This window comes from Folsomia candida, unplaced genomic scaffold (genome assembly GCF_002217175.1).
Source record: "Folsomia candida strain VU population unplaced genomic scaffold, ASM221717v1 Fcan01_Sc010, whole genome shotgun sequence".
In the NCBI taxonomy this organism is placed as follows: Eukaryota; Metazoa; Arthropoda; class Collembola; order Entomobryomorpha; family Isotomidae; genus Folsomia; species Folsomia candida.
The window spans coordinates 3,273,528-3,297,745 of record NW_019091202.1 but is presented as its reverse complement, the minus strand read 5'-3'; the positions used below and the strand labels follow the sequence as shown (position 1 = coordinate 3,297,745).

At 35.7% G+C, this 24,218-nt stretch overlaps 5 protein-coding genes across 7 annotated transcripts; 2 read left to right on the top strand and 3 right to left on the bottom strand.

Annotated features, from left to right (window-relative positions):
- The first annotated feature begins 1,591 nt into the window (after positions 1 to 1,591).
- Positions 1,592 to 4,773, top strand: LOC110854637 (cubilin). Its single transcript, XM_022103101.1, has 5 exons — positions 1,592 to 1,670; positions 1,771 to 1,827; positions 2,237 to 2,453; positions 2,857 to 3,210; positions 4,499 to 4,773. The coding sequence occupies exons 1-5, from the start codon at positions 1,619 to 1,621 to the stop codon at positions 4,611 to 4,613; spliced, it is 795 nt and encodes a 264-aa protein (XP_021958793.1). The 5' UTR covers positions 1,592 to 1,618; the 3' UTR covers positions 4,614 to 4,773.
- Positions 4,774 to 9,270: 4,497 nt separating this feature from the next.
- Positions 9,271 to 11,319, bottom strand: LOC110854606 (zinc finger protein 519). Of its 2 annotated transcripts, none has more exons than XM_022103068.2 (4): positions 11,213 to 11,319; positions 10,752 to 11,077; positions 9,936 to 10,226; positions 9,271 to 9,865 (listed from the first exon to the last, which is right to left on the bottom strand). In XM_022103068.2, the coding sequence occupies exons 2-4, from the start codon at positions 11,064 to 11,066 to the stop codon at positions 9,557 to 9,559; spliced, it is 915 nt and encodes a 304-aa protein (XP_021958760.1). In that variant the 5' UTR covers positions 11,067 to 11,077; positions 11,213 to 11,319; the 3' UTR covers positions 9,271 to 9,556. The 2 variants fall into 2 exon arrangements, with proteins under 2 accessions (XP_021958760.1, XP_021958762.1); XM_022103070.2 differs by having other exon boundaries at positions 10,854 to 11,077.
- Positions 11,320 to 12,427: 1,108 nt separating this feature from the next.
- Positions 12,428 to 15,403, bottom strand: LOC118436729 (chymotrypsinogen B-like). Its single transcript, XM_035855311.1, has 5 exons — positions 15,288 to 15,403; positions 14,539 to 14,940; positions 13,822 to 14,031; positions 13,064 to 13,497; positions 12,428 to 12,735 (listed from the first exon to the last, which is right to left on the bottom strand). The coding sequence occupies exons 1-4, from the start codon at positions 15,364 to 15,366 to the stop codon at positions 13,157 to 13,159; spliced, it is 1,032 nt and encodes a 343-aa protein (XP_035711204.1). The 5' UTR covers positions 15,367 to 15,403; the 3' UTR covers positions 12,428 to 12,735; positions 13,064 to 13,156.
- Positions 15,404 to 17,332: 1,929 nt separating this feature from the next.
- Positions 17,333 to 19,170, top strand: LOC110854443 (probable calcium-binding protein CML13). 2 transcript variants are annotated; one of them, XM_035855524.1, is made up of 3 exons: positions 17,333 to 17,463; positions 17,907 to 18,182; positions 18,652 to 19,170. In XM_035855524.1, exons 2-3 carry the CDS (start codon positions 17,907 to 17,909, stop codon positions 19,105 to 19,107), a joined length of 732 nt encoding a protein of 243 aa, XP_035711417.1. In that variant the 5' UTR covers positions 17,333 to 17,463; the 3' UTR covers positions 19,108 to 19,170. The 2 variants fall into 2 exon arrangements, with proteins under 2 accessions (XP_035711417.1, XP_021958572.1); XM_022102880.2 differs by having other exon boundaries at positions 17,333 to 17,468.
- A 607-nt stretch (positions 19,171 to 19,777) lies between these two features.
- Positions 19,778 to 23,930, bottom strand: LOC110854442 (farnesyl pyrophosphate synthase). Its single transcript, XM_022102879.2, has 6 exons — positions 23,220 to 23,930; positions 22,947 to 23,138; positions 22,721 to 22,817; positions 21,595 to 21,866; positions 20,692 to 20,851; positions 19,778 to 20,207 (listed from the first exon to the last, which is right to left on the bottom strand). Exons 1-6 carry the CDS (start codon positions 23,336 to 23,338, stop codon positions 19,869 to 19,871), a joined length of 1,179 nt encoding a protein of 392 aa, XP_021958571.2. The 5' UTR covers positions 23,339 to 23,930; the 3' UTR covers positions 19,778 to 19,868.
- Positions 23,931 to 24,218: the final 288 nt, after the last annotated feature.

Below are 24,218 nucleotides of genomic sequence, written 5' to 3'. Positions count from 1 at the left end.
TTACCAATTTTGTATCTCCCCTCATATTCTGTGGGTGTTTTAATCTTACATGCCTTGAAAAACTATTATTTCGACCATATTTACATGTAATCACAAAACTCATAGACGAACGGCTTCTCACCCGTGTGAGACACTCTTGTGTCTCACACCCTCTTAATTATGCAAGCATGTTGTTAATAAAATTGAACAATTACATATGCACATAGAATGTGTGTATGTAGAATTACAAAACAGTTTATAATTACTGCACAATTTGTTTCAAGTGATATAATAATATCTATTTATTACGCAAGCTACATGACATGAGAACTTTGATTTGTACAATTTAAGCGATAATCAAGTCAAGAGTTTTGAAAATTGTGACAAGTTATTAATTGCACAGTTAAAAATGTTGTGAAGACAAATATTCACTCCGTGCGTGATTTGATCATAACTTCTCCAGGGGTTGGTAATAAGTGGTTTGTACTTGAGCAGGACATAAATTTTTCAACAGCAACACAGCATAATACTAAATACAAGTTACCTTTATTCCCGTGTTGCTAAAGTCATATGTACATACATATATATGCATTCTGGTCAGTAATAATTCAATTCCATTTTACTAACAATGAATAGATGTGAGTTATCAACTTACATAACACTATTGTACAAGTAAAACATTGAACCTGTCAAGTTGTCAGTTTGCAGTTATGTAATACAGTTATGCATCTATTTATATAAATACACACTTACAATGACGAAGTGTGAGGTGGTTATCGCCAATATCGACCGGACAAATTTTAAATTGTTCACACTCAGAAACAAGTGGGCCCGTATTTTTGGGTTTACCTGAATGGGCATGTTTACACACGCCCGTGGCGGAATTTGTAAAAAAAACTCAGCCTAAATCCAGATTTTTAAAAACCCTGAAACTATTAGAATTTGAACCCAATTTAAAAGGTTAATCCCAATTTTTGCTCAGAATTACTCCCCTGAAATTATAAAATTCATTTTTAAACAAGTCCTAATTTTCAACAAAATTATCGTTTTTAGCATTTCTAAAAGTTCAGGACTGACATGAAAATATCGAATTTAATTCTTTTTTAATTTTATAAAATCAATGAAGTAATTCTGCACAAAAATTCTGTCTAACTTTTGAAATCGGGTTAAAATTCAAAAACTTACAGCGTTTTTTAAATTCCGGGTTTTGGCTGAAACTTTTTTTTTAAATGGTTCGTCACGGGCGTAAACATGCCCATTCATGAAAACAAAAAAATACGGGTCCACTTATTTCTGAGTGTGAACAATTTAGTGCGGTCGATATCTGCGATAACCACCTCACACTTCCTCATTGTAAGTGTGGATTTATATAAATAGATGCATAACTGTATTACATAACTGCAAACTGACAACTTGACAGGTTCAATGTTTTACTTGTACAATAGTGTTATGTAAGTTGATAACTCTACTAATATATGTAGGATTTGCGTGCTTTTGGACTTGACACAAATTATCATTTACCACAATGATAACGATGCCAGGCACTTATGTATGTATGTACATATTCGCACTTTTGGAATTTGGTATAAATTTGTGCCCACTAATGGACAATGGGTTCAGACGTAGAATTTAAAAAGAAATGCATCGTGAACTGGGCTTAGTTCTTGTCCTGCTGGCCGTTTCGGCATGGGGTAAGTTTATACTGGTTTGCAATTATGTATACACGTGTCCACATACAATGTGATTGTAATTGAGCATTACACATTTTTATTTAATTTGTGATTTGACAAGGTGCTCCACAAAAGTACCAGGACAACCGACCAGAGGACCCGGTCCCAGTTGAGACAAGTATGTAAATAACGTCTGAAATAAAGTAGTACACATTTCCCCATATTCGAATAAGTATGTATGTATGAGATAATAAAACATTTTTTGAAAAATGTTGAATTTCCTGACAAAATTATTCAAAGTTCTTCAATTAAACTTACAACGGATTTATCGCATCATTTGTTGTTTGATTGCGACAATCAATCACAAATTGAATTAATATGAAATATGCAAAAGACTCGATGTCCCAAGGGGCACGTTTTGTCGAGATATTTGATTAGATACATATGCAAATATAATCGCATTTTTCGCAAATTCTACACAAATTGAATTTGGGACAAATTGCAGTAATTTTGTCAGAATTCGAGAACAAATGGCAATGTTCGAGCAAAATTTCCCGCTATTTAAATTTTCGGTTCATTTTACACAGTCACGACATGCGGCGGTTACATTGAAACTTCATCGGGCACAATAAACTATCAAGTCGGGGGTTCAATTAGGGCAGATATGCGATGCATTTGGACCCTGAGGGCCCCCGTACTTAATCAACGGTTCGTCCTCGTCTCATCCGGCCTTCATGAGACGGACGGTCTGTATCTGACCGATTTTGGTTATTCCGGCACAGGAACAGGGGCCCAACAAAGGGTGTAAGTTTAATATAATTTGGTAATAAAACGCTAGGTACATATTTGCCTCCAAATAACACGATGGCCAGTGTTTCGCCTTTCCCGTCCAAAATTATAATTGACTAGTTAGTGTTCAAAAGTGGAAAAAGGGTTTATCTGCAACCATAATTGGGTAATTTGATACAATAATGGGGCAATTAAAGACTTAAGTGGCCATTTTTTACAATAATAGGGCAATTTGTTATTATAACTGCCTTAATAAATTATAGCACCACAAATATTAAAAATTATGTTAAATTCAAATTTACTACAAGTATCTAAGTTACAATTTCCATAACTTTTATTAAAATTAAAATTTAACTAAACTTAACTAAAATTAACTAAAATTTTATTAAATTATTTTTCCCACCTATTTCAACCTTAGCACAACCGTCGGCCAGAATTACACTGTCACTTCGAGAAACGTTTTGATCACTTTGAACGTCGGAAACGCGCCCACGTTCGGATTCAGCCTCCAGTTTTTCTCCAGTGGGGCAGAAAACAATCAATTGTTGACCGGTCATACCAGTTTGACCGCGGTGAGCGGCAACTACAGCTACCCGCCGGGTGGAGGGCAGTACAACAATAGTGAGACGGCTTGGTTCACAATCTGTCCCTCGGTTCCGTCCCGACCAACGTTACGATTCACCCGGGTAGATGTGGAGCATAACGGACAATGCGGGTTCGACAGTGTGAGCACGTTTACCTGGTTTGATAATCAGTTCACCGAAGTTGCCATGTGAGTCCTACATAAATATGAAGCTAACTTATTGCTAATGATGGTAACAATTGGTAGCATTATCGGGTCGAAGTTCTAGTACATATTTAATGGTTATAATTTCGGTGAACCATAAAAACACAATTTACTCTTAAGCATTATGCACTCTTAAGGCAACTGTGGATGACGTGTTTGAACGTTAGTCTCAGTCTACCCCTATTCAACGTTTTTAACTGCAACATTTCTAAAATTAATTTATTTCCACGAGTTTTAAGATATGTGCAACTTTTGATATTCTAATCTAACGCTAATTTTTCGTATTTACGAGCAAGTCGTTTGAAAAAATTAGTTAATTCGATTTGAACAAAAAAATTTCCTAACAAATAGAACCGCTATTTTTTTCAAAACCACTTGCTTGTAGTACCAAATATTAACTTTATCTCTGAATATTAAAAAAAGTTGTGTTTATCTCATAACTCATGAAATTGATTCAATTATAAAACCTCCATGTGAATACATTAAATAAGGGTTGAGTGAGACCAAAAACTCTATGACGAAGCCCTAAGGAGGGGAGCTTGCGAGGTTGATAATAACAGATATTGGTGCCCTTTGGATATGTGGTAGGGACCCATGAGTGTACTAAAACCCTGAAGTAGTTTGACTCCATGGCCACATTTGCGCCCGCCACACCCACTCAAAAATGTCCAAAAAACGCTTTCACCCCAGTTTTCACTCACTCAAATCCACGCCAAAAATCCAATTTTACTCGGATTTTGAAATTTCTTTCACCATTATACTCCCAGATAGTTGCTTTCTTCAATCCAATATCAAACTACATTCTTTCGAAATTTTGAGTATTTTTAAAATTTAAAATTCTGAATGAGCATTGTTGTAGTCATCAACAAAACAAATTATGTTTGCGAAATAATCATCAATAAAATTGAGTTTGATATTGGATTGAAGAAAGCAACTATCTGGGAGTATAATGGTGAAAGAAATTTCAAAATCCGAGTAAAATTGGATTTTTGGCGTGGATTTGAGTGAGTGAAAACTGGGGTGAAAGCGTTTCTTGGACATTTTTGAGTGGGTGTGGCGGGCGCAAATGTGGCCATGGAGTCAAACTACTTCAGGGTTTTAGTACACTCATGGGTCCCTACCACATATCCAAAGGGCACCAAGATCTGTTATTATCAACCTCGCAAGCTCCCCTCCTAAGACACCGAGATTAATTATCACCGACAGGAGTGGTTTATATTTTAATCGTTAAGATTGCAAGCATTTATTTGAAGCTCTTTTGAATTTTTGTCAGGTTTTGTGGAACAACTATTCCCACCAGCCTTAGTTTACAAGGGGGAATAGGTTTGATCAGATTTAGCAGTGATGCCACCGACGCCAGGACGGGATTCGACTTTGAGTGGGAGTAACGGAAGACGTGGTTACACACATACTCCATTTATCAAATTTTAATTTTCTGATTCATTATTTCGGTAAAAGATGGACACCTGTGTGTTTCATATAAACTTAATAAAGTCATACATTGCTACAATGTCGATGGCCTGGGGCTATGTGTGATAAATACATAAATTGTGTTGAAAATTGAAAATATGTATGGCATCAATGTTGAAATTGTGGTGTGACATATCTATGTACATATCAAAAACAGAATTGGGTCGGTTGATTACGTGCATCCGCACCGAATCCCATTTTTGAAAATTGAATTTTGATTGAATTGAATTGAAAATTGAATTTTTGAAAAATTTGACTCTTAAAAAGGGTTAAAACGCATACCATTAAAGTCAAGGTTATTGATGAGCATCGACAAGCTTGAAACATTGTAATGGCATGTGATTTTCCAAAACCTGCCCTTGTTCCCTAAACTACGTAGAGGAAGGAGTCTTGTCGAATTTCCCCGTGATTCATACCAGGTTTAACGTTATTTAGGATAATGATATCATGGCCATGATAGCCCATGCATGGGCTGTCAATCAAATTGTTAATTCCACCCATGCAGAAATTTTACTCGTTCAACATTATTCTTTTTTACTTGGTCACATAACTACAAGTTTGAATTGTCAACTATTTATTTATGTATTGCATGTAAGTATTTACGTATTGCACCCTTAAAAATAATGTAACGCTTCTGAAAAAGTAACTGCACTCTGAATTCTATATAAAGCAAACTGTACAAAACCCAGAGTAAATAACCTTTACTCTTTATCAAGTGAACGTTACCCAGGGCTTATCCTGAGTTGGTTAGTATAGTTACTATTAGTTACTAACTATTAGTTAGTCACATGCACATACTTAAAACTAATCCTAAGAGCACATTTACTTTTGGACGGGATAGCGTTATTTTTAGGAATGTGGGTTATACTCCAAAATTCAACCCTTTGATCAACGCACTCTTTCCTCGCACGCGACACTTCGATTCCCCAAAAACTTACCCCATGTGTGTATAGCACATAGCACTGACTTTCTTACTTTTAATATCTATCTACATTATAAGCCTGAAATGTCTGTTGGCAACGGAAGTGAAAGTAAATGTTCTGTAACGTAAGTGAAAGTAAAGAAAGTCAAGTTTCAAATGGCGCGAAAATTCAAAATAAATTAAGTTTAAAACAATAAATTTCATAACCGATGGTACTCTTTGTGGGTTTATTTATGTGGGGGTGGTAATTATCTGGGGGTGGTGGGTATTTGGGGATGGTAGTTATCTGGTGGTGGTGGTTATCTAGGGATGGTGGTTATCTGAGGGGGGTGGTTATCAGAGGGTGGGTGGTTATCAGAGGGTGGGTCGTTATCTAGGGGTGGGTCGTTATCTGGGGGTGGTGGTTATCTGGGGGTGGGTGGTTGTCTGGGGGTGGGTGGTTATCAAGGGAAGGTAGTTATCTGGGGGTGGGTGATTATCTAGGGAAGGTGGTTATCTAGGGATGGTGGTTATCTGAGGGTGGGTGGTTATCAGAGGGTAGGTGGTTATCAGAGGGTGGGTGGTTATCAGAGGGTGGGTGGTTATCAGAGGGTGGGTGATTATCTGTGGTAGGTTATCTGATGGTGTTAGGGCCAAGGTGTCAAATTCCACTATCATTGGTGGTACAAGACTTCAGGTGCCCAGGCGGGCCGAGCCACCGGGATCAAATCCCATAACGTCTGAGCATTGGTGGTCTCGGTGGGCGACCCGCCGTCAGCCGGGACGAGCCACCCACGCGTTAGGAGATCGTGTGATGTGAAAGTGGAGGTAGCTACGAATAGTGTCCAAGGTGAATTAATACCAGGAAACGATAAAGTGTTTACTAAAAATGTAGCATTTGAGGAGGTGTTAAATTAGATTTTGAAGGATAATAATATGTATTACTGGTATAATCTTAGAAGGCGCATTGCCAATAGAGTTAGTACAATTTTTCTATTGCCATGTGTTGGCTGGAATCAATTAAATTTTGTATTAAATATGTAAAGTTTGAAATTGTTCGCCATGAATTTGTACTCTTCTCAATAAATATAGTTAACGCTACAATATGGTGTTTTGAATTGACGTAAATAATTATCGTTGGGTTATGCGATACAATTATGCATGGTAATTTACATCTGCCACGAAGCTCTATATTAATTAGGGTTGTTATATTTATTTCCTTTTTTGCCGTTGCCGACAATATTTCACGCTGATAGTGTAGCTTTTGTGTCCCGGCGAAGACGGGCTTATTCGCTAGTGTAAATATGTGTAAAAAATTTGTGTAAAACCTACATGTTTGGAACCCCTTTCACCTAAAGCCATTCATGCCCACGCTAAAAATATGTAGCATTGCCTTCTCAGCAATACAAGTTTGTTTCCCATTCAAATCGTGCCAAACATGGTGAGATTATACGCGTAAATATTTATAACCTCAGTGGGTGAGTTACATATACATAAATATCTGTCAGTTTTGATGAAATTTAATTTTAATTTCTGGGAATTATTTGCACATTTAGAGTCAATTAGAATCATTCCAAGATGAGTATGGAAGGCCAAATCTCAAATTCACACTTGGCCGTCACTTTACCCCAGGTAGAATTTATTAATTAAATACTTAATATTTCCACAATTATCTGTAATATTCAGATCCTCCGAGAAATCCTGTCCTTCATCTCAACCACCGACCTCGTCGACAACATGACCTTCGTTTCCCGCGGGTGGGAAGAAGCCGCTAGAAAACATCTCCTTTCTAGAAACCTTATCCAGCTGGATCCCTCAATTATGGAGTCCTACATGGAACAAACCAGTGTCCGCGGAAACCACCACAAACGCGTACTTCTTTCAACATTCAACTTCACAGATTTGCCCCCTCACGAGTCCCAACTTTTAGAAAATTTCTATCAAAACACGACACTTCCAATAACCGAGTTACATCTGAACTACTTTCCACGTGGGAAGCACATGGTTGCCGCCATTTTAAAAAACTTCCCCAACTTGACATTTTTACGTCTTCGTTCCAAAGACTTCGGAACGCAGGGTGTCGAAACTTTCACTAAATTCCCGGAACTTACCTCTTTTCCAAAACTTGCAAAACTCAGTCTTGACATGACCTCCGAAAAACACGAAAATTTAGTTTCCACCCACTGCATGGAATCGAACCTGGAAATCGTCTCACTATTTCCGAACCTTAAAATCCTACAGTGTGGAAACCTTCCAAAAAATGTGGTGGAGTATTTTCTTTCCAAAAATAATAACACGTGCCTCGAATCAATTTCAATCCGATTCGATACTCCAGCACCAATCTCGATCCTTAACCCGTCCGTTTTTCTGACCCGGATAGAATTTCAAATCCATGTGTCCAGTTATCCCACCGATTATGACCTAATTCTCGCCACTTTTGCTGGAAGTGTGGAAAAATTACAAATTACTGGGCTTCGATACATTTCCCATAGCTCAACTAGTGCAATGGAAATGGTCACAATAACGTTACCAGCGGTGTTGCCAAGGTTAAAATTTCTCAAAATCAATTTATCACGAGATTCTTTGGGGGTCGGACGAAACGTAAAATTTCCATCGGTTCATTTAAAATTTTGTGAAAGGCGAGTGTATTCCGAGACATTTCCCGTCTTGGAAAAATTGGACGTTTCAGAACTCAATAAATTTGAAATGCATTTTGTAGAGGATGACTTCTCGGACGGGGAATGGTTCGAAATTTGTGCGGAATTCTTATTTAAGTATTTTCTGTTTGGTGAATGTTTCACGTTAAGAGAGCTTCACATTCCGCTCAATCCCAAGTATACGAAGAACTTTAGAATTCCGGCATGGTCGCAAAATTATGAGGAGAAATGCGACTTCGGAGTTGTAGATTGTTCCAACTTTTTCGATAAAATTGTGGCCACGTTTCCAAATTTGAATCCGCGTTGGGAAGCGTTTGGTGCGAATGGAAATTTGAAAGAATGGCTGAGAATGGGGCGCGAGTTGGGATTGCGGGTGACAAGTGGGGACAGAAATAGCGGGGAAGAAGACGCAGTGCGAGATCTGTTGGATTTGCAGGCCGGAAAATCGTGCACGGTTTATGTTATGAAAATATAAAGGGCGTTGATTTAATTCGTACCGATTTCTTCTTTCAATATTTTAAAACTTGTATGTCAAAAAGCGTGAACACTTCGAGGTCAATTTTTTATCAGAAATGCATTGCTAATATTGGTATAATTAATACTACTCATGCCCTTCTCTAGTCTATTTTAACTTTGTCCTAATTTTCGGCATCCATTTTTGTTTCGGGGTCCAGAAAAAATCGGGACGAATTAAATCAACATCCTTTAGTTCATGCATGTTTGTAGATATTAGAATTGCTTGAAATGAAATGCATAGGTATGGACTTATGAACAATGATTTCGATTTTAATTTCGTAGTTTTGACCGGAAACGTTGAGAAAAACTTGAGGTTCTTACCCATCAATGATCAACTGCGTCTTTATATTTACTGTTAGAGATAATGTATGTATGAATATATGAATTACGTAATATGTAAGTTACATTTACATAACAAATACATATGTACGTAGTGGCTGGTATGAAATAATCATGAATGAAATTATATTCAATGCTTATGGACACTACTATACGAATGTATTAAAGTGTATGTGTATGTCAATACATATTTATTCCTTATATAAACTCTGGGCAATAGAATTTTGAACATTTTATAATTAACGAAACGCTTTTGCAACACAGTACGGACCTAAATTAAATGCTTAATATAATTTACTGATCTAGCATTAATTAGACAGTTTGGGGTTAAAACTAACCCTAAATATTTATACGATTTACGTTTCTAGATACTTAAGTGGTAAAAATTTACACCCGTTTTAAACCGGACGCTTACATAATCATCCGGTTGGATTTTAATATTTAGCAATTACTTATCTCCTGTCGTATTCTTTGGGTGCTTTAATCTCACGTGTCTTGACAAAGTGTTGCGTCGACCATATTTATAATCACAGAACTTACAGGCGAATGGCTTCTCTCCCGTATGAGAGACTCTGGTGTGATCTTCAAGATAAGCTTTTCTAGGAAATAGCTTCTTGCACACTAAACACTCGAACCGTTTAGAAATTGTGTGCACAAATTCAACGTGATTTTTCAAGGTCTCAGCACTCAAATATTCTTTCGGACATTGATCGCATAAGAATCGCTTCCTTTTCTTTGTTTTAGTGTGATTTGCGTTCTACAAAAATAGATTTGGAATGCAATTTACCCCTTTAAATATTATTTGTCATTATTTCAATTTGTCTTACAAAATGACGGTTACGTTGATACGAAGCACAAAATCCTGCCCGACAACCCTTAACCTTGCATGAATATGGTCTCTCAACGGTGTGATGGCTCCACATGTGATACATAAGCTGTTGACTGGACTTTATCGTCGCATCGCAAAAATAGCACGGAAGTAGTGTTGCTGGGTGTACGGTCCGATGATGCTTATCTAAGGATTCTTGTGATGTGAATATCTTGTCGCAGGTGGGAAATGAGCATTGAAGTAAGGGATGAATTTCAAATTCACATTCATTTGCGATAAGTGGCTCTTCCTGTAAATATAAGGGAGGATACTTCAAATTGATGCTTATCTGCAATGTGTGTTATGGTGTAACCGTTGCCATGGTAAAATAAAAACTACAAAAGCATAAAAACCAGGAAATCATCCTGGACAGAAAAACCAGAATGCATACCACTGCATCCCGTAAATATTCAATTTTACAATGCAGATTTTATGCACGGACCAATACTTTTCAATACTTCCAACATTATTGAAATACGTTGATGGTTTATACATACATACATACATAAAATCCGGTTTTCCCTTGTCTAACAAAGTTCCTAAAACTTTCAAAAGGGCTTAATTTCTCACGATTTTCTAAGATCTTACGGAAGTCGAGGATAATTAAATGGAGAAAATTTCTATTAGAGTTAGTGGTATTTTATCGGTATACCTAATAACCAAAATTTATGAAATTCTCATAAATATCTGCATAAATGATATTTATTCAGATACATATTTAAGTGTACATATTTCTTAAATATGTACACTAATTTGAGCACATACACATACATACCTTCTTTACATTTCTTCTCCTCCGTGGGCTACCACATTTCGTGGCGAACGGTCTGAGAGTGCCGAAACTACCCTCCAAATGTTTAGAATTGTGGCAAACTACCTTATTCTTATCACCGGCCGAATTTGAAGTTTGCACATTTTCGACATTTGCTTGACACAATTGTGTCATACGAGCACCAGGAAATGGGTCCCATGTCGAGGGAAGGTCAGTGTCGTCTTCTTCCTCAGCCTTAATTTCGATTTTAATCCAATTCTCTATATCCACCGGGTCAGGGCTTGAGTCATCCTGTGTATTTTCCTGGTACAGAGCCATCCTCAGTGTCACTTTATTTGCACAAAATACAAACTATTAATCTTTTGTTTTCAAATTTTAATACACAATCTTGAGACATTTGCCAGGTGAAAATCAAACAATTAGTCACAGATCTAATTTTGAATCAATGACCGATTAATTTTTACCTGCCTGTACAATTTCTCAGTTTTATTTCATATTTAATTTGTGTTTAATAAGATATGCAATATGTGACATGAACATTTGTGGAGGACGATCAGGTGTTGACTAAAACATTTATTTCGCTCTGCAAATGTTGAGACGAATGACTCCGCTTCCACATACTAAATGTCGTTTTTCTTTGTTCGGCTCTGAATTATTTTACATGGTTTATCCTATGACTTGTCAACAAACGTGGAAATATTTATGAATATATGATACATATGTGCACATATTTATGAATTGAAATGCTGCACAAATTAAAGGCGATATTAGTTGTCCTTCTAAATGATTATCTCACTACTGTGTAGATTTTTAACTCATTTTTTAATTTGTTTAATTTCAATCCGTGCTAATTTCTCGGTATGCATACATAAATCATCATACTACAATAATTATTATTGTAAAACAATTATATCATTTAACCATGAAGACAATATTTATTTGTAAAAAGCTCGGTGAAGCAAAATAAAACTATTTTTAATAGTTCGCATAAACCGTTTCACAAAATTTTTATCAATAATTATTGTGATTAACGGGTAGAAACGCTGAATATATTTTTATCGCCAACAGTACATGAATATGATATGAGATATGCAAATATATTTGGATTATGAATACTATTTCAGTTGATACCATCAGGGATAATTGGTCATGTAAATACACATATTTCTATGTATCTATTATGTACATAAGCGGTCAATATGTATGTAGTGTGGTAGTGTGTTTGTAAAAATAGCATTAGAGTTGTTCCTCACCAAATGATTTTATTGAAATTTAAATTAAAAATATCTACGCATCATCTAAATGAATTATATCTAGTCATTAATTACATATATCACCTATTTATGCATTGAATTTCTAGCATTACAGTCTTCCAGATTTTCATCAATTCCATCGTAGCAATCGCTGACGCCATTGCAAAGACAAAAATCTTTAATACACGCTTCACTAACGGGACAGAGGAACCCTTGATTATTTTGACACGCTTTAATTTTGTTCTCCAATTCGATTCTCTCCAATTCTGGTAGTGTTTCTTTGTAATCATACGCACAGGACCACGTGGAAGAGGAAGTTGAGATATCAGTCTTATTGGGTGCATCACCAAATTGCGATTGTGTCGAAGCGGTGACAAATTCCGAGATGAAATTAGGTGAAAGTTGGGTTTCCCGCAAATTTGTGGCATTATTTAACAAGATGTCACTAGCAGTAGTAAGAATAGCTTCCATTTTTGCCGTTTCAGTCGTAAACGCTCGTACGGGTCGAAATGTGAAGTTATTAGTGTCATCTTCTTCACTCTGCGGCGTGTCTGACTCATTTGCTGTGGTGTTATCGGTACGTGTAAAGTTTTGTGTAAAGGCGGGTATCGGTTCGAAATTGTTTGTCCTATTTGTGATTTTGCTAAAATTTCTGATAAGATTCAATATTTCGTTATCTAATTCATTCGAAGAATTGTAATCGTCCGGATCGGCCTCAACGGTGTCGTTGGTTCCTGGAAATATAAATATTATATAAATACTAATGTCAAATATTTAAAAAATCTTTATTTATAAATACGTGCATAATTACGTACTGCACTATGGGTACACTCTTAAAAATAATGATATCCATTTAAAAAAATAAATACAGTCTGGATTTGCATTAAGTAAACTATTAGAAATTCAGCGCAAACTTGTCAACTTATCGACTTAGATAACTTACCAAAACTTTTTATCAACCTATCCTTGCACTGAGTTTAGGATAGCTTACATGATATAGAATTATGTATGTATTTAGTTTTCAAATGGTGTAATGTATTTTAAAGTGTGTAGCATTCTTACTTGTTAGATTGGCATCATTTCCAGACGTTTGTCCAATTTCATCCCTTAAAATTGTCACGGGTTTAGCATCGTCCCACTTAAACGGGGTATACGTCACTTCTTCTGTCTTATCAGCAAGGGTACAATTATTCTCGTCTGAGCCATCGTTACAGTCAACATATCCATCGCAATGTCATTTACTTTGAATTCGGTGCGGAGCATGGAGTTAATCCAGGTCGGAAATACGGAAACTTTAGTAAAAACGGCGGGCGGTGGAGAATTGTAGAGGTTTCCGTCTTTGTCAACTAAACAATCCATCCCATTTTTACCGGCAGAATTTATGCCGCAAAGAACATCGATGCAGGCGCGTTGAGTGCTGCTGGCCTCAGTATCGGAATCCATGGTATTGATCGATTGACCGCAATACTGGCAGATGGCGCCAGACCCAGAGTCACCTAAAATGCATAGCATAAAATACATACACTCTTAGAAATATGGTATACATAATCTGGCAAGTATTTATTTCTTGATATAAAAGCTATGTATGTATTTACTACCGCGTGGTATTACTTAAAATCTTGCCGGTCCGTAAAACTTTTCTGCCGATATGATAATACCGAGCTATTACTAACAATATTACTTACCAGCGATACCACTTTGGTGGAGTCATACAAATATGAATACCTCATTGATAATACCTCGTGATAATATCTCATTGATATCGGATTTCTAAGAGTGCGTTGATAATATAATTTTACATAATATTCACAATTTCACACCTGCACAAATCGTTGTTTTATTCGACTTTGCACAAAACATGACTTGGTTATCGAATCCAGTCCAGTAATCGAGACCGCGAAGACACTCGTTACTTGGGATGATTGACATCACCCCGGATTGCAGGGTTTCCGGTGTGGTCGGAATAGAATGGGCGGTAAACCCAGAGTCCTTGACACGATTGGATCCCCATCCGAACACCGTTACATTTCCTGCATGATGTAAAATTTGTAAGGAAAATTTACTTCATACATAAATATTTTTGCACTATTAAAAATAATTAGATCTTTTGAAAAGTAAATGGTCTCTTAATTCTAAATTAAGCAAAGTCTATTTACAAAATCCATGAGAATTAAGAATTCAGAGTGCATCTAAATACTTTCCACATAAGTAAGTACAGAGGGATATGTACTGATTGCGAATTCGCATCATTCGCAAAAAAACAAGTTCGTAAGTTCGCAAAAAATGAATTGGAAATTAATTTTCGAATTTAACAGGCCAGGCCACTTAATCATTCGCAAAAAAACAAGTTCATAAGTTCGCAAAGAAAGGAATTAAAAATTAATTTGCAAATTTAACAGGCCAGGCTATGTACTTACTTCTTTTATTAAATTTTGTTACAATCCAAATATGCAGAATTGTAATGGATATCCGCAGTATTTTTAAGAGAAAGATGCCACTCATTTTGTGTACATTTACGACCATAATTTCTAACCAACCTTTAAATTGTCTGTTTAGATTGGGCAGTCGAATCGGGTGGACGAATCGGTTAACGTTAAGGGGTGCGGTCAGTTGAATGAGGGCAATATCGTTTTCCAGCGTGCTTTCGTCAAATCCGCCATAAACTCGGAGGACCTTGACCTGCCTGACTTGTTCTGTGGCGTCGCGCAGTTGGGGACTGTACTGTCCCGCGACGACACGAATTTCATTCGGTTTTCGCGGGATGGTCGATGTTGGCGGTTCATCACAACGATTACGACGGTACATACAATGCGCCGCGGTAACGATGGTGAGCGAATTGAGGATCGAGCCCCCGCAGAAGTGCGAATTAGCTTCCGTGTCGACTAGACTAACTTGGTGAGGGGCGTAACTGCTGAATCCGTTCACAACTCGGGGAACACCTAAATGGCGAATGATTATTTTTAATAATTAGATTTTCTCATTACAGTCACTCTTAAAAATAGTGTCACAATTTTGAAAAGTAAATGCCCTGTAAACTGTACTTACTCCAGAGCGAACTTTACATACTCCAGATCAAGTTAAGTAAATTAACTCTGGATTTAGCATGGTTTTCTTAAATAATATAAAATTTAGTTTGATATGAAATACACAGCACATCTACGTTTCTGAAGGGCGACATTATTTTTATATAAGCGTGGTTCATACTTAAGAAAAAAGTGAAATATTTTAACACACGTATGCAACTGATTTTTTAAATATTGCAAAATAAATTAAATTTAAAACTTACGCTTTCCTTGCGTGCATGAATTCTCGAAAAATAGCAACGTTATTGAGATTGTGCAATGAAAAAACTTGAAAATATCCATTTTCTTACTTTAACTTATTTCTTAAAAAGACGGCGCCCAAAATAAATACAATTTGACTAGTTCAAGCTCATGTGCTAATGTGCACGTGAGTAAAGCCATCTTTTATATGCAGGATTTTAACATATTCGCTAGGTACATGGTGTATAAAAGGTTTTCCCGTGTCATTATTTTGCAAATCATGCTCATTCTCATTCACTTTTTCATTTTCCAGGTGAGGCCAAGTGGACGGATTAAGCGGTGTCTAATTAGCATTATTTGCATGATTCATTATCCACATATTACCAGGTATTAGCTAAATGGGTGATGCGATTAACGCACTTCAGACTTTGTCGTTGCCTGGGCAGCGCAGATCTGAAAGACATGTCCATGAATATGTATTTTTAAGTCATTCTATTAACACAGTTGATTTACACTGTTAACGTGTTAAGTTAAATGTGGTGTGATACATGTGATGTTGCGACAAAGCAGATAGTGAACTTTAGACTTTTAAGGGGTTGACCTAGACTTCAATTTAATTAAGTAGTTAAACAGGTAACACATTTTTGGTGAAAATTTATTTATGCGAAAGTGGATTCCAAATGCCTCACTGTTGTTTTGTAGTCATCCACTACGGAACCAAGTGAAAGCGCACGTATGCATGCAGAATTTAGTTTGGACCTATTATATTTATGTAAATCCAACGGAGAACGAGAGTGCGAAATGATATTGCATATGTAGGTATGTATAAATAGATATGTATGTAAGTACATACTTGTATAAACACGCCAATCTACTTGAATACGTGTAAAAGATATTGAGTAAAATGGAATGAGTCAATCATTAATTTTATACATACATACGTCAATATGTTTATTAATAACTCTGATTATTATGTATGATTTTGGCCAGTAAGAATTGATATATATTTACCTACATACATATGTATGAAATATCGGCTCCGAAGAAAATCGAAAACGTGCATGAAGCAAATGCCTTACTTAAATTGTGTATTTAAACTTATCGGCTTAATTTATTTGTATACATACATAGATTCATGATTATGGGAAGAATACGTATTTATGTAAGTGAACAAAGAGGAATTTCATAAATGCATACGATGTTCCATTCTCGGTTACCCTCGGTTTAAAATTCTAGTTTAGGATACAATCTTTGAATATTTTTTTTACAAATTTAACCGAATACTTTGTAATTGCTTTGTTTACCTTGACAATACTTCAAATAAATTACTTTGACAGAGAAAAACAAAACTGACAGGGCAAAACTAAACTAAACTTACGCAAGCATTTCGGTTCATTGCCAATAAATCCTTCACATCGTGATCTGCTAAAAAATGAAAGTGAGCAGGAAAACTTGAGACAAGTTGGATTTCAATATATTGTCTGTTGTCAAGTTACATAAGCTAAATGAACTTGATATTTCCGGATCTCGTTGCACTTTAGTAATCCGGAGTCAATAGCTATATGTACATTATATAAATCCAGTTTTGCGCATGACTTTAATTTGATTGCATAACCGTGGGTCGGCCCAATAACAATACGACAAGGAAAGTAAATATTTACATGTCCGACCAACAAGATTGACGGGATGAAGACAAATTGTCACTTTAGCCACATAATAAACGAATTCTCAGCAATAAATCGTTCCCTAAGTGCAATCCAGGAATAACGAGAGTGTTCATGCACTCTTAAAAATAGTTTTACCGTTTTTGAAAAGTAAACGAAATCTGAATTTTATGTTAAATAAACTACATGCACTAAATTCAGAGCAAACTTTACTTTTTATGTGTTAAAGTACCATTACCCTGGATTTTGAATATTTAGTTTATTTAATAAGATCATATTTGTATGCCAAAATGGTAGCATCATTTTTAAGGGCGTATTTATAACCATACATTTGTCAGTCTGCACTTTAATCGTTGACATGTCTGGAATTCTTTCTACTTATTTAAATATTTAAGTAAGCCAAAATCTCAATGAAGCTGCACAGTTGGTTTCGTCGCTTAACCAAGAATATATTAACCTAGGTTCATTTTCTTAGATTCCTGGGAGATTAAAGTTCAAGTTTTTGTAACTGACCACATAAAGCAGACGGCACCAAGTAAGGTATTTGTACATACATAGATTTTCATATTTATGAAACAAATCATTCATTTTTGTTATTATCTTACATCTATAATCTGTGAATCTATTGATGGACTTGCCAGTACAAACTTACATAAACAAAATTAACCCTTAACTTAATAATAGATAATAACAGAAATAATCACCCGAGTTCATTGACAAGATTTAAAGTTAAATAAAAACAGTAATACAAAATTCTATATTTTGAAGTAATTGGATTGGATTTAGACGACCTTAAAATTTTTCTAATTTATTCATAATCACAATTTTTTTTACAACTTTACAATTAATTTTGGGCAATTTTTCTCACAAAAATATAATCAAACGCAAAAAAGTTATTTTATTTATAAAGATCTGTTTCATCGATCTCTAGCAAATAACTATTTTCCCATAAGATTCTAATCTTTAAAATATTTTCAGATGGCGCAAAACCGGCGATACTCAAAGGAAGAGGTGGAACACGCTTTCAAGAAAATGCCCAGTTTTTCCGACGACGCGATTGACATCGCCGATGTGGGCGACTTCCTGAAGAAGATGGCCTACACCTGCACCCAGGAGCAGCTGGACGGGTACATCAAACATTTGCGCGACTGTCACGACAGCAAATTTACCATGGACTTCGGAATCGCTGCCTTTGGCGTGATTGACGACACGAAGGAACTGATGCGAATCAACGTGACAATGCTGGACAAAGACGTGGCGTGTTATTTTATTTTATTTTGCCCTTACTTGTTAATTAAAGTTGTGTAATAATTTCATAATGAGTAAAAAATATTAAACTTCTTGGTCCGAAATGGAGTCAGAAATTTTGGAATTTTACCCCATTTTTACTATTTTGGCCTTATCAGAAGGTCTTGAGCCCTGCTCGAATATCTATTAAGTTAATTAACATTTGACCATTTGTTTAAACAAACACTCGCATTTGGAAGACTTTGTAGTGAAATTCAAGTAATTTCGGTGAACGAGTAATTTAGCACAAAACGAAGAACATGCTGTTTCACGTGAAAAATCCGTCCTGGGAACTAAGCTTAACATAGCAATTCTTCACTAAACTATTTACTCAATATTAAGTACTCCAAGCTAATAATTCAAGGCAGCTCATTCGTTAAGAAAAATCACCGTATAACATTTTAGCATAAAACGTTAAGCTCTGAAATATTTTTAGATGGCTCACAATCGTCGATTTTCCAACCTCGAGGTGGAAGTCGCCTTCAAGAAGATGCCGACCTTTACCGACAACAAGATTGACCTCAGTGATATGGACGCTTTCCTGAAAACCTTGGGCTACACGTGCTCAAAAGAACAGATGGACGGATACAAGGAATATATTCGGGACTCGTACAACGGAAAATTAGTTCTGGAAGATGTCACGGCTGCCTTTGCCGTGATAGATGACGCAAAAGAAATCATGAAAATCCACGTGGTGGCGATGGACAAGGATAAAAATGGATTTATTGATGAAGCTGAATTTAAATCTGGTGTCAAAGTTCTGCTAATTCACGACCCGTCCTTAAATAAAATTGACTATGCCAAGTTTGTCCAGGAAGCGGACACAAATAAGGATGGAAAAGTTAGCATTGCCGAGGCTGTGGAGTGGTTTTGCAAAAATGCCAAAAAGTAAAAAGAATTTCGCGCAGGGTGATGTTGTGAGTAGTAACGTAAATAAATAGCTTGTTTGATTTTAGCACATGAAACAAAATTAAAATTAAATTATTATTACATAGTACAATCAGTTATGCAGAATTTTGTAAGTTTTTCACATCAATTTCTTTTAGAAGATGTCAAAAATAGAATTTTGCCATGACTTTTTTTAATTTCAAATACAGTAGTATTTAATAATATGAATGTGTATTTTGCGCTTCATGTATTTCCCTACCGCCGGGAAATATGGTTACATCCATTTTAAAATACCTTACTTTAGTAAGGACCACTCTTAAAATTCCATATCGTTACCGCGCAGCGTGCATATGTGAAATCACCAAATGGAGAAAAATCTTGCCGCATGGAGACAAATTGTCACTGGCTGGCATTAATTTTCTCACCTTTAGGTGAGATAAACTGTCAACGCGCCATTAACACCAGGTTATTAAGAGTGCAAAAAAAGACTCTTAAACTTTAGGGAATACTTTACTTCATTTTATCCGTCTTATTGACGGTACTTTATTTACATTTTTCAGCCATTTTTTCTAACATTTTTAAATTTCTTAAAATTACGAAACTATTTACACATTTAAATATCTTACAAACTTTTCCCCAAATTAAACGACTCTCTTGATCTGCACGACCTTACAATTTTTAGCAACTAAATTTTCTCCGCATTTTCTTAAAATTCTTGTATCTAAAACATTGCAATATTGAAAATTGTGCATTAAAGTTAGAACTCTAAATTGCCAGTCTTTCCACTAAAAGCTTCAAGATTGCTTGCAATCTTATATTGCGTCCATTAATGGATGATATTTGTGCCCTTATTTTGTCCATCGATTCACTTCGATATTGACGGAAACGTTCGTCAATTTGCAACTCTTGAAATATTGACTTCACGATGAGCACACTTTCATCGTCCTGTTTCCCGTAATTTTGTTCAAGAATGGCACGCTGATCGTGGTCCGCTAGTTCCATGGCTTTGCAAATTAGCCACGTGCATTTCCCCTCGGAAATGTCGGTTCCCTTCTTTCCGGTCTTAGCTGGGTCGCCATAAACGTCCAGAAAATCATCTTGTGCCTAGAAAATAAATGATTAGTGTGGACACCAGGTACATGCGATGTGGTTAATAAAGTCTATTGATGACCATGACGGATTTTCGAGAAAATGTTTAGAAAAAAACGAGAATAAGAGACCACATAGTAATAGTAACATTTTGCAATTGATTTGAGGAATTTGATAAATTTTGAAGTGAAACTCAAGTAATTACAAGGAGTTAAGCACAAGGGAAAAAACCTGTCGTTTCGTGCCACAAATCCATCCTGAAAACTAGGCTTAAGATATTGAATTTTTCAAAATAAAAATTTTTGGGGACGTCCGTATATTACGGTATCAAGAAAATACAGATGAAAATGCAAGTCTTTTTAAATGTGGCAAGATTTTGTAATTTATTTTTAGTCAAAATCTGAATTTTTCAAAGGAACCCTTCGAAATTTTAAACCGATTTCAAAAGTTGGTAAACAGCGTTGATACATCCACATTAATAAAATGTCTATGGTCATACCTGAAAAATGTTGCCCAACAGGAGCCCAATAGTTTCAATCTTTCCGTAAAGCTTGGAATCCTTCAAACCCGCGAGTATAGCTCCGAGTCGAAGGGGCATCACAAAAGTGTAGTAGCTCGTCTTGTACTTTGCGATTCTTGAAAAACTTTCCATCTTGAACCTGCCAAAAATTCAATCATGATTAAAAACCACGCGTAACTGACAAAAGTAGGTAATCTAAAATTCTAAGTTTTGTTTGCATAGTAATTAGTGGTATTCACAGTAACCGATTATTGCGATTATAATCATTATCGATTATAATCACCCAAAAATTCTCTATGGGGAAAAATAAACCAATGTGATTATAATCGTCAAAAAAATAGTCCTCTCCGAGGACGATTATTTGGATTATAATCCTTGATCCAAATGCAATTTTGGAAAAAGTAGCCGTTGCTAAATATTATACTATTTAATGAATCCTGCTGGATATTTTAGGGAAAATAATCAAAATACAACAATAATCTGGTATATGATTATAATCGATTGTGATTATAATCGTCCTCACGATTATAATTGGTTACTACGAATACCACTATTGATTATTAGTGGGATTATTGAGAACTGGGGAGCAGTGATACTTATTTTTCAGTTGAAACCACCTGAGAATCTTCAGGTAAAAATTATGCAAAATATTCGTGGACAAGTGGTATTTTCTGCTCTCTTATAACAGAAAGCGAAAAATTCGAAAAATTTAACAGACTTTGACCATGTAATTTCGCGTGTAAAATCATCGTGGGTACTAGGCTTTATCAACGAATGATAAATCTTATCAATCAACTTCTCCGATAATCAATTCCCAAAGACTCCCAAAGCTAAATACTTTTAAAATGCTTTTTTTTAATTACTTAATTCAATTAATCTCACCTGTCCTCTAATTTCTTTTTGCTCGCCATAACGTCAAGATTCTGCCCAAAAATCGTTTTCAATGTAGTCTCATGGAATGCGTCGACTAAATCGGTGTAAACTGGGGTCCCCCCGAAATATTTTTTGAGCAGGTAATAAACACTGGACTCCAGGTAAAAGGCGTCATTTATGGCGTTCATTCCTACAGAGTCAACCTTGTACCAGGAGGGGCGTCCCCTCCTCAGGGGGGAAGAATCCATCATATCATCCGCCACAAGAGAGCAAGATTGCAACTGAAAATTTATGCAGATGTAAATTTGTCAGTCATTTCTAATTAATTAATTTAATCTAAGCAATTTATTTAAATGACAGTGCATGAACTAAGTAATTACTAATTCCTAATTAACTTTAATTGGTACTAACCAAGTTAACAATTCTAATTCCTAATTAATTTGAAAATAAATTTTAAAAGAAACAGCGATTACTAGCTACATAATTATATAATCGGTTTAAATACCGACTTCAGTCTAATTTTTATGGTATGTACATTAAAATTAGACACAATTTTGTGCATGTTTCCCTCGAAGAATTTCGCCTACTCATAAAATGCCTTCCATAATTCATATATAATTTCAAATGTGCTTCATTACTGCAATTTGTCTTGCAATTCATAACTTGGACCTTTTCTATCACATATCTAAACTAATTATTCTTGTATGCAAAACGAGTCCGAATTGTGCTCACTTGGTCAGAATGAAATTTTATATATGTAGAATTCAAGTATCAAAATCTTGATTGCGTTGGCACCACGAAATCTGAGCAAATGCGATGGCTATCCTTTAAATATCTGAATGTAAATAAATACTTAATACTTCTAGTTCCGGTTAACCATGTCGCTGCGGTAAAATATGTATGCATGTACGGTAGAATTATTTGTGTTAGTCATCTCATTTACATAGTTTGATACATTCACCAGAGACATTGGTTTATTCAATATGAAATCGCCGAAAATGGACATAGTGAGATTGATGGAAATGAGGTGAAACGCACAAATACATACATAATTTAACTATTTGTGACTACCCAATTTTTTACAGTGCATGTGCATGTTCTTCACCCTAAAAAATAACAAGATAATTTTACTCACCAACTCGCCACACCATCCGAGAACGCGAGAACAATGAATTTGTTCCTCAGTAGGATTGTTGGCCAATGCTTTGAACGTATTTACGAGCAGAAGTCCCCTGAAGTTGTCAAAACCAAAATATTATACTCATTGCATTTTTATTTCGATGTGCATAAATACATATTTTAAAAAGCATTCAAAATTTATGTAAAATGTATGTAAAATTGATAAAATTATCAATTCTGACCTCTGCAATTTTCCATGTGGAACATTATAATCTAAAACGTTCTCGAACCAATCAATTGATTCGACAAGGTCCCATTTTTCGCAAACCTGGTTCAAATCTAGCTTCAATTTTTGAAAGGTTGGACGGAACAAGGTTTCACCTTCCGGGGTAAACAGTTCAGTGGTTAGGATTCTTTTAAAATTATTTTCGATTCTAAATTAAAAAAAAAAATCAATTTTAGTAATTCAAAATTTTCAAAAAATTTGAATTCTAGATTCTGTTCACAGTTCTCACCTTTTCGTTACGGGCGATGACGTCCCTATAATTTTTGACAGTAGTGTATCAAAAATGTCGAGTATCGTGGCCAAAGCCGGTACCATTCGGTACGTAAGTTGTATAAGTATTTTGTACATGGTGGTCCGAAATTTGTAAGATGTTTTATATTTTCAAGAAATATATTTTCTCTGTCTTCTTTTTTAAGTAAATTGCTAAATTATGTTAAGCCCGGTATGTACGTAGGTAGCTTAACAATTGATCGAGTCCATGTTCGAGTCGGTTTATTTTATAGCAAGGAAATTTGATCTATTTACATAAAAAGTTACACGAGCGTGAATTTGTTCCCAAGAAAAATTTACTGATTGTTGTCTAACAACAGCTTTGACCTTGCTTAGCGTCGCACAAATTGAGAGCTCATGTGATCCCCGGGTCCGTGTGACCGGTTACGTTCACGCGTGTCTAGGTATACAAAATACGATGAATTATATATACCTTCACTCTTAAAAATAATATTACCCTTTGGAAAAGCTGAAATGTTAACTTGATCAAAAGAAAACCTTACTCTGGAATTAGGATAGTTTATTTTATATAAAATTAAAGTGTACTTATTTTTCAAAAGGGTAACATTATTTTTAAGAGTGTACATATAAGAGATAACGAACTAATTGTGTAAGAGGGTTATACTAAGGAGGGGAGCTTGCGAGGTTGATAATAACAGATCTTGATGCCCTTTGGATATGTGGTAGGGACCCATGAGTGTACTAAAACGCTGAAGTGGTTTGACTCCATGGCCACATTTGCGCCCGCCACACCCACTCAAAAATGCCCAAAAAACGCTTTCACTCCAGTTTTCACTCACTCAAATCCACGCCAAAAATCCAATTTTACTCAGATTTTGAAATTTCTTTCACCATTATACTCCCAGATAGTTACTTTCTTCAATACAATATCAAACTCGATTTTATTGATGATTATTTCGCAAATATAATTTGTTTTGTTGATTACTACAACATTGCT

Coding starts and splice junctions, on each gene's coding strand:
- LOC110854637 (XM_022103101.1), top strand. CDS start 1,619: ATGCATCGTGAACTGGGCTTAGTTCTTGTCCTGCTGGCCGTTTCGGCA. Junction 1,671..1,770: donor GCTGGCCGTTTCGGCATGGG/GTAAGTTTATAC, acceptor TGATTTGACAAG/GTGCTCCACAAAAGTACCAG. Junction 2,454..2,856: donor ACAGGGGCCCAACAAAGGGT/GTAAGTTTAATA, acceptor TTTCAACCTTAG/CACAACCGTCGGCCAGAATT.
- LOC110854606 (XM_022103068.2), bottom strand. CDS start 11,066: ATGGCTCTGTACCAGGAAAATACACAGGATGACTCAAGCCCTGACCCG. Junction 10,227..10,751: donor GGAGAAGAAATGTAAAGAAG/GTATGTATGTGT, acceptor TTATATTTACAG/GAAGAGCCACTTATCGCAAA. Junction 9,866..9,935: donor ATCAACGTAACCGTCATTTT/GTAAGACAAATT, acceptor CTATTTTTGTAG/AACGCAAATCACACTAAAAC.
- LOC118436729 (XM_035855311.1), bottom strand. CDS start 15,366: ATGGATATTTTCAAGTTTTTTCATTGCACAATCTCAATAACGTTGCTA. Junction 14,032..14,538: donor TCTAAACAGACAATTTAAAG/GTTGGTTAGAAA, acceptor TACATCATGCAG/GAAATGTAACGGTGTTCGGA. Junction 13,498..13,821: donor TAAAACAACGATTTGTGCAG/GTGTGAAATTGT, acceptor TATGCATTTTAG/GTGACTCTGGGTCTGGCGCC.
- LOC110854443 (XM_035855524.1), top strand. CDS start 17,907: ATGGCGCAAAACCGGCGATACTCAAAGGAAGAGGTGGAACACGCTTTC. Junction 18,183..18,651: donor TGACAATGCTGGACAAAGAC/GTGGCGTGTTAT, acceptor AAATATTTTTAG/ATGGCTCACAATCGTCGATT.
- LOC110854442 (XM_022102879.2), bottom strand. CDS start 23,338: ATGTACAAAATACTTATACAACTTACGTACCGAATGGTACCGGCTTTG. Junction 21,867..22,720: donor TCGGATGGTGTGGCGAGTTG/GTGAGTAAAATT, acceptor ATAAATTTTCAG/TTGCAATCTTGCTCTCTTGT. Junction 20,852..21,594: donor AAAAAGAAATTAGAGGACAG/GTGAGATTAATT, acceptor AATTTTTGGCAG/GTTCAAGATGGAAAGTTTTT.